This window comes from Rhodamnia argentea, chromosome 9 (assembly GCF_020921035.1).
Source record: "Rhodamnia argentea isolate NSW1041297 chromosome 9, ASM2092103v1, whole genome shotgun sequence".
NCBI lineage: Eukaryota > Viridiplantae > Streptophyta > Magnoliopsida > Myrtales > Myrtaceae > Rhodamnia > Rhodamnia argentea.
In genome coordinates this window covers 1,912,693-1,921,746 of record NC_063158.1, presented here as the reverse complement: position 1 = coordinate 1,921,746, position 9,054 = coordinate 1,912,693, and the positions used below count along the sequence as shown (strand labels likewise).

At 42.5% G+C, this 9,054-nt stretch overlaps 2 protein-coding genes across 2 annotated transcripts; one reads left to right on the top strand and one right to left on the bottom strand.

Annotated features, from left to right (window-relative positions):
* Nucleotides 1–962: 962 nt before the first annotated feature.
* LOC115740870 (uncharacterized protein At5g41620) lies at nt 963–5,002 on the top strand. Its single transcript, XM_030674501.2, has 3 exons — nt 963–1,829; nt 2,592–2,717; nt 3,268–5,002. The coding sequence occupies exons 1-3, from the start codon at nt 1,395–1,397 to the stop codon at nt 4,741–4,743; spliced, it is 2,037 nt and encodes a 678-aa protein (XP_030530361.2). The 5' UTR covers nt 963–1,394; the 3' UTR covers nt 4,744–5,002.
* A 1,065-nt stretch (nt 5,003–6,067) lies between these two features.
* Nucleotides 6,068–8,153, bottom strand: LOC115740863. The gene is made up of 7 exons (XM_030674494.2): nt 7,779–8,153; nt 7,499–7,668; nt 7,290–7,392; nt 6,960–7,076; nt 6,708–6,878; nt 6,360–6,483; nt 6,068–6,278 (listed from the first exon to the last, which is right to left on the bottom strand). Exons 1-7 carry the CDS (start codon nt 8,046–8,048, stop codon nt 6,139–6,141), a joined length of 1,095 nt encoding a protein of 364 aa, XP_030530354.2. The 5' UTR covers nt 8,049–8,153; the 3' UTR covers nt 6,068–6,138.
* Nucleotides 8,154–9,054: the final 901 nt, after the last annotated feature.

The following is a 9,054-nucleotide window of genomic DNA, read 5'->3' as shown; positions in this document are numbered from 1 at the left end:
TCATTAGAAAAACTCGGCTTGTGTTGAACGGGCTGGATCATTACAGTGATGAACTATAATTGTTACGGAATTACTGCAATTTTTAGAGCTTCTAGCTAATCGCAGGCCCAATAGAAAAATATGTTTTTGTCTAAGAAATGATAAAATTGAATCATGCTACTCTGAGCAGCTTGAATTCTATTTAGGATAACTCAATATCAACTCTCATTGGAATTGGGCTCAAACTTGAGCTACTCAAGAATTTTGGTAAAGTTGAGCTCAAACTTGGGAATATTTAGCTCGACGACTCTCAAGAGTTATCGAGCGGGAATTCGAGCATCTTAATTTCTATGCTAATCGAGCAAAGACCCCTCGCATAGCCGAAACCCTAGCCATGAGAGAGGGTCTTCGTTTCTTGAAGGGGTTCGAGCGTGAAAGAAATAGATCCGAGAGAAGAAGTGCTTTTGGAAGTGATTTGCACGAAGAGAAGGTTGAGTTAATCTCCGATTGCTTATCGGTGGTTGATAGCTCAGTTCCTTATCAGATCCGGCCCAAGCTCCATGGTCTATCCGCAACCTCTCGGTGGATTGCAAAGAATTATTAGCCCAACTTCCATGGGTATCTGTAGCCTTTAATCCGCGCGAAACTAATTCATGCGTAGATTGGATTATAAAAACACATCGTTTAGTTTTTTCCCTCCTAATTGGCTAGCTAAGCCTCCCCAACCTTTTTGGGATTTACTTTGCTTTGATGTCATGGCTGGACATTCTGCCCGCCCTTCTATCTAATGAAAGCTTTTGTTTTGATCAAAAAAAAAAAATCTATGCTAATAGAGCTCGGCTAAGGAAATCAACATCGGATCGGACAAGAATCTAATTTTGAGCACCAAATAGAGGAGTCGAGTCAAGTCTGCACCCGGCAGTTTTATTTGTTCGACTCGGCTTGATCATACCCTTCTGATAACTGGAGCCAGGATTTGAGCCCATCGGGACTGTGAAGCATCGGTCCTCTCTCATCGCTGGCCGAAGTAATAAGCCGGTGACACCTGAATTTGGCGGGTAGCAATACGCAGGGGGGCCTTCTTGCAGGCCGACCTGGATCCGACCGAACCGGCTTTCACTTTCCTCTTTCCCTGATCAGTATTATTCAATACAGAGGGCAACGGATGGATGTCTGGGGAAGCTGTCGAACAAAGCTGTCAAGAAGACGTCAAAGTTCTCTGGAGAACCAGACTCAGAGGGAAGAAGAACTACTGTGACAAAACAGAGGAAAACACAGGGAGAGGGGGAGAGAGGGAGAGAGAGAGATCAGCATTGAAGTAAACTTCTCCCGCACAGTGATCCCCAAGTCCCCGACAAAGAGGGGCAAAGGTAAAGAAAGGATTTCTTTTTTCAAAACCCAAGAAAAGAAAATGGATGAGTAGAGAGAGAGAGAGAGAGAGAGAGAGAGAGAGAAACATGAGAAGGGCAGGGAAAAGTGGGGAAGAGGCAGCAGAAAAGGAGGAAAATTTGGGAGAAAAGTTAAGGAGGGGCGTAATTCTAAGCAAAAGATGTGGTGGCCCCAGCACTCCTGTGAGACTCGAGTTCTTTGCGCGTGGAGCTATCATTGCCTCCTCGTCTGGCTCCAACCCTTCTTCCTCTTCCTCTTGTCATCGTATTTCTGCAAGAAAGCTCGCAGCTGCTCTCTGGGAGTTCACTCACTACCTGGCCTCTTCCGGAATGCACCCCCACAATGGCAATCTTGGTCATATTCCCCTTGGGCTGCGCCGCCTCCGCAAGGACAAGGATGGCGGCGGTGGGTTTGAGCTCTCTCACTTTTTGGCCGATCCTTCTCCGAGTTCTCCTGAACAGGTGCATGCTTTGGCTTCTTGATTGGCTTTTGTGATCTGGGTTTGTAATGGCTGGGACTGTGTTTCTTGTAGTTCGTCCTGGTTTTATCTGTTAGAGGGTTATCTATTGTGTTTTTGTTTCCGATGTTTGTGTTTTGCTCCGTTTGTGAGATCATGACCAGTCTTGTATCGCTCTTCGTATGGTGTGTCCACTGGAGTTCTGTGTGACTGGGGCTGTCTTTGGTCTCTGTGTCTGGAGAAACACTCACGAGGGTATTTCAGTCTGCATCTCTTTATGATCCTAAAATGGCATCAGTAAGGCCTCAAGCAGCTTCAGGGTTCCATTGATGCTTGACCCATCTGTGCTTGGCTGCTCCAGTCAAGAAACTGCACTTTTGTGTGTCGACTAGGAAAATTTGACGGAAAGAACAGTCTCTTCTCGGACATGTTCTTGTTAACTGTTGTCAAGGTTGCCCTCCTTTTTGGTCTGTAAATGTGAATTAGTTCAGCCAAGGTCTAATTCAGCTAATTGCACGTCAGAAGCAAGTAGGGTATAGATATCTCTGCTTCTTTACCACCCTAGTTTCTCCGACATCTAAAAGCAATTATGCTGTTGTCATATTAATCTGAATCGCTAGATCCTTCATTTGTTCATCTTAATCTCAGTGCAGCAATCTTCATGATAGATGCTTTCTGTTGTTATTACTGTTCATTAGTTCAGTATGGGACATAGCCGACGAGGTACTCTTGCAAATTTACTAAGTTGGGTTATGCCATCTAACAGCCAGAGAGTACAAGCAGTTTAAGGAGGCACGTCGCGGCATCTCTGATGCAACATCATCGATCAATTGAAAGAAATAATCGCGCCATACAGCCTGTTTCCCCAGCAAGTTATGGTAGTTCGATGGAGGTGATTCTGCTTTTAAGTTTAGTTCCAGCTCTAGAGTAAAGAGAATTGTGTTTTGATGCATTAGGGTTGAGTATTGTCTACTCGTAGAACATCTGCCTGTTTTCTTTCATCTAAGCATTGAGGTAGAAAGGACCATAATTTAGTAATATGTTGGCCAAACTACAACAGACCGTTTATGTTTGTTCCTTTCTCATAAATAAACTGGTCATCCTTTTGTGTTGATTAGCGTGCAGAATATCTTTTCATTGACAGGAGAATTGAATGCACCACTTGAACATTTCATGTTCTTCTCCTCTTGGACAGACTGAACATCTTTGTATAAGGCACCGTTTTTGAGACCATTCTTCATTAAAACTCTGGGTTCTGTAATTTAAATTGCACAAATTTACTTAAACCTTTTGCACAATTCCGTTAATGAGCTTATTGTATAGAGCTTCTCAGTTCGTCGCTACCATGGCTCTGTCGCTGCCTAAGGCTTTTCAAGTATTAGCGATACTATGTACGTAATGTTAACAAGGGCATAATGACTCAAATTACCATGCTGTTGCAGGTAACTCCATATAACCCAGCAGTCACTCCTTCTAGTTCTTTAGACTTTAAAAGAAGAGTTAATGAGCCACATTACAGCCTCAAAACATCAACAGAACTTCTAAAAGTACTAAACCGTATTTGGAGCTTGGAAGAGCAGCATGCATCCAATATATCACTGATAAAAGCATTGAAGATGGAGCTTGATCATGCCCGTGTCCGGATTAAAGAGTTGCTTCGGGACCAACAAGCTGATCGGCATGAGATAGATGCTTTGATGAAGCAAATTTCGGAAGATAAAATAGTTCGGAAGGGGAAGGAACAAGATCGAATTCATGCTGCTGTTCAGTCAGCAAGAGATGAGCTAGAAGATGAGAGGAAGTTAAGAAAGCGTTCAGAGAGCCTACACCGTAAGTTAGCTCGAGAACTTTCTGATGCAAAATCTTCTCTTTCTCATGCCTTGAAAGAGCTGGAACAGGAGAGAAAATCAAGGAAACTATTGGAAGATCTCTGTGATGAGTTTGCTGTTGGTATAAGAGGCTATGAACATGAGGTTCATTCATTGAAACAAAGGTATGATGAGGATTGGGCTGGAGGATCTGAACGTGACCGTTTGATTCTCCATATATCTGAATCATGGCTTGATGAGCGGATGCAGATGAAGTTAGAAGGAGCCCAAAGTGGTTCTGCAGAAAAGAGCTCCGTTGTGGACAAATTGAGCTTCGAAATTGAGACATTCCTTCAAGCTAAAAGGAAGGATGCCCTTAAGAGTGTCGACAACACATTGCCAAGGGAACGGCGAAATTCACTTGAATCTGTTCCTCTGAATGAGGTTGTAAGCGCGCCTCAAGATCTGGGTGATGAAGACGATTCTGATGGAAGTGATTCTAATTGTTTTGAGCTTAATCGACAAACCCACGGTGAGTTTAAGGCATATGAGGAAGAAGCCTTGGATAATAATACTGATGACAAAGTCGAAACAGAGCTAACCAAGAAAAAGCGCACACCTCGTGGGAGGAGGAAAGCTCAGAATCCATCCAGTTTTCAGGCTAAGTCTGAAAAAGCCGGCACCACAAGGGATAAAAGGGGTGATGGAAGCCCAGTTGAGGTTACCAGTACCCACAAATTGGACAACCGTGAAGCAACGGATGAGTTTAGTCATGAAAGAAAGAACAAATCTGAAGTCCGCAGTTTAACTGCAAATTCCATGCTGGATGACTTCATAAAGAGTCAATTAAAGTTGTCAAGTGGAGGTTCTGTCCATCCCGATGTTGACTTTGGGGAGGCTTCATGCAGTAACTCTGCGTGGAGGACTCAGGCAAGTCCAGTACGACCATGGATGGTGAAACAGTCATCCATTGATCCAGATGTATCAGAGTCATCTTCAAAATTACCGCCTGTCATAAAGGAGAATACTTTGAAAGCAAAGCTTATGGAAGCGAGGTCAAAGGGGCAACGCTCACGGTTAAGAGCTTCCAGAGGTTTCTCAATGGTGTAAAGCATTGAGTTGTATGAGGAGGAACTGGCAAATGGAGGCTGCGGCTGTCAGTCCATTTCCCAAATTCCTAGCCCGTGTATATCATTCCCAATACTCTCGAGTCTCAACTGTGATTATGGTTCTCCACTTCTTCTTTTCTGATGGTGCGTTCTGTTTCTTGTTCAAGAGTATGAATACCCTTGTAATACCGATATAGAGCAGTACAGAATTGAGTATTTCACAAATGAAATCTGGAAAAATTAGGAGTCTGTATTGGTCACATCATGGTCCGTTGAGGTTCCTTTCACGGTGCACTTCTGCTTGGAGTCATCCATGTTGCGGATGATTACGAGAGAAATCGCATACTCTTTGGAACGGTTTCGGATCTATATTTCTGTGTTGAGGCATACCATAAGCTCTTGTGGTAAACAGAAGTGTTTTAGCATAGTTATTATTGTTTCTGTTAGTGCTATTATGGTTGCCGCAGGTTGTTCCTGTTTGATAAGGGAAATGAGACATCTATTAGGAACCTCTTCGGTGTTGGCGTGGCTGTGAAACTTGGCGTGGCCAAGTTCCATGACCTGTGAAACTAAATATCAGACATAAATACACTACAAATGTCAAAACTTATGTATGGTACTCACTTTAGTGTCAAAAGTTTCAAAATAATCATTTAAGTACCAAATTTTTTAAAAAACGATCATTTCAGTATCAAAACTTTCAAAATGACCATTTAAGTATTAATTTTTTAAAAAAAAATGATTACTTTAAGTGCCAAATTTTTTTAAAAACACACTTCAATGCCAATTGTGACGGGCCACATCAGCTCAAATATTAATAAAAAAAATAGGCCATGTCGGATTTCCCGCTAGCCACGCTAGTTCAAATCAAAATTGGCTCAGAAGTGATCGTTTTTAAAAAAAGTTAGCACTTAAGTAATTGTTTTTAAAAAAGTTGGCACTTAAATAATTGTTTTGACAGTTTTGGCACTAAAGGAAGCATTATACACAAATTTTGATACTAGTAGTGTAATTTAGTCCTAAATATCAAGTAGCAAAGAGATTTGCTTGAACCGTAGTTCACTCTTTTGCTGTGCTGAGCCGGATAGCTTCTGCTTCTAAATGAGCATGGCAGTAACAGGATCTTGCATATTGTCAATTTCAAGTTTCTAATTGTTAAAAGACATGAATCTAGTGATCGACCGGCTCCGAGGAGTTAAGACTTCTGCATCTCATAACGGACCTTCAGTGTAGTATGTGGCCGCTTAGCAGGAAAAAAAAAATACCTAAGTCGAGTTCCGGCGAAAAATGACAGGAGAGGGCCACTCAATAGGTGTACAGGAAACCTGGATGAGAGCCCCGGAAACTGCATTAGTCTTTCCCACTTCATCAGAGCAAAATGAGCTGCATGGAGGTTTCAGCACAGCTTCTTGAGATCTGGTGAGGACAGAGAGAAGGTATGAGAAATTTCTCCTTTCTTTGGATTCCCTTTAATGATGCTCAGCGTCCGCTCGTCCAGATTGACCAGAGCCGTGCATAGCGTGTACAGCATTGGACCTTGAAGATGGTTACGGTTAGAAACGGAGGACAAAATGGAGAAGAACAAGAAAGAATTTTCCCATTACTTTTCTGGTTTACCTGACATGTAGATGGGATATTTCGCATCATCTGTATCTCCAAGGAGTGACAGGAAGTCCTGTTTAGAATTCTTCGGTAACACAGCCGCTCTCGTTTGCCTGCTTTTTGAGTTCTCATCTTCTACCTGAACAGCAATTTAGCAAATTCCTGTGTAAATGGAAATAGAAAACTACTTGGTGATTCAGAATTTATGTCACTACGCGCCAGCCTATTGAGTTTTGTTTCGGTTATCCATTGACTTAATCATTTCTGGCCACAATTCTCTCGAATTGTTCATGTCTGCAATAGAGTGCATGAGGCTTCCGGCGTTATATCATCTTCTAGCTAGTTGGGTTGCTGGTAAAATACCTGCTTGACTAGAAGATGCAGATACATGTTTGCATGGAAGAACGGCGTTTCATCCACTTCATTAACCGAGAGCCGGTTCCCCGATGCGGTCTCTATGTTGCTAATTCTTCGTGCCTTCAGGTCGATCAGATTGTAGCTGTGCCCTACGGATGCTTCTGCAGAGCGGATTTTCTTGGCAGAGAAGTAGAAGATCAGCAAATTAGACTGTCCATATCAACAGATGTGAGATACAAAATGCGAATAAGGCCTTACACTGGTCGCATCGGTCATGCTCGTCGCCTCGAGGAGATCTCTGGAGATGAAGTTCCTTCCAATTCCACCTGCTACAATCTCTTCTTTAGAGGGAGGTACTGCATTCAGTGTAAATCCCTGAATATCTCATTTCAAATGTAAGTTCATTCATCAGGAATTTCGCAAAGGTCAATACCCAAGACTCGAGATTATAGGAAAAATTCAATAGGATTCGGTTCTTTATTGTCCCTAACTTCTCCAACGTCGAATTATGATGTTTGTTTATCTACTGCATCAGGTGCGAAGTACTAGCCGGTATTACTGATTCAGCATGCGCTTGAGCTTTCTTACCATTCCATTGTTGTTGAATCCGAAAGCGCAGCTCGGGAGCTCACCTGCATACGTGTACGAAATGAAGCACAATCCATTTGACAGAGTACCCTTGATTAAGTAGCTGCATACACCATGACAGAAACAACCGTCACTCGTCACAACTCGGCCGATTACATTCGAGTTGAACTTCATGAATCTCGACAGAGAGAAAAGTTTTCAAAGCATACGTGTGGCCAACCAGAGCGACATTAGCGTCCTCGTTGTGCCCGGCAGCAGCCATCGACTTGCTGACGACCAATACGTCTGAACACTCGATGGCTTTCTCGGGCGGGTCTGACTTTGGCTCCTTCTCCGGGATGAAGGGTAGGATTTCCTTCCTGAAGTTTATCAATACTACCTGCACACGAACGGTTCAAGCCATGTCATATATCAGCCAATATAAAACCATTCACCCACTTCTTTTTCTTCGTTTGTTTCTTTTTACTGGCAAACGAGCACGAGGATTACATCGAGAACCGGCACGCCACTCCCTTCTGCCGTCCCAACGAGCTCGTCCCAGTAGCGAGGGAACTTGTTCCGGTTATTCCCGCAGAGAGATTCGAGGAGAGGCCGTGATTCTGGAGCTCTTGCCCATGGCAGGAGCTGGTTTTGAAGGATGAGGTCTCTAGACAACCTGCTCTGTATCAGACGAGAGAACCTCCGGCCAATCAAGAAGCCCATTTGGAAAGGGGTCTCACACGGCCCAACTTCAAACATCTCCAGCGTGTGAGCTTCCATCGGTATGACCCTGTGGGCGAGCTTGCTTCGTCTTCTCAAGAGAGTTAGACTCCAATGGCAGAAACACCTTATCGTTTTGATCCCAGCTGGAGGTTAGGCTTGCAATCTCTGGTTGTGTCATTAGATGTGAAGATGAAGACAAACCATCTTGCGTCGTATTGGTTCTAAAGTGTTAGGGCAGAGAGAGGTGGCTATAAACTCCAGGAGGCGAGCCTTGCGAGTAGAAAACGAAACTTGGAGGCGAGGGAGTCAAAGTTGGGCTTGGAGAGTGCCCAACGTCTAGCCCAGAAATCCTCATCTGGACCACAAATGGGTATAACTAAAATGAAGCGCACCAAGTATTTTAGCATAACTACGACATTATCTGATAAGGTCTTAACATAAGTGGATAATTACACGAATGATCCATAAACTTTAGTCCAATATGCAATATAATCCCCGAACTTTATTTTAATGTGCAATTTCGTCCCTGAACTTTTAAATTTATATAATGTGGTCCTTCAACTTTTGATTTACATTTAATCTAGCCCGTGGACTATATGAAAATATTCAATATTATCTCCGAACTTGAATTAATGGAAGAAAGAACATGACTAAACTGAACATGTACCTATGGTTCAGAAATCACATTGAATAAATCAAAAGTTTATGGACAACATTGCATATTGGGTCAAAGTTCATGGACCATTTGTGTCATTTTTTCTAACATAAGCTAAGGATCATTTCGAAAGAAAAATCATAAAGTGATTACACGAATATCAATTTCGTTCTAAATCTTTTTACGAGTGCTACTATAGTCTTTCTAGCTGATTTTGATTGAAAATTATTGATATGGCGGTCTAGCCACAACCACTCTCTTACATGACATGATCCAATTTTCGTTAATTTTTTTTCTTCATTTTCTTTTCTTTTCTTTTCTTTTCTTTCCTTTCTTTTTTTTTTCCCTTGTTTTCTCATTTCCCTTCGCTAGTTGCCAAAGCCTCGTTATGCTAGGATAAAACATAAG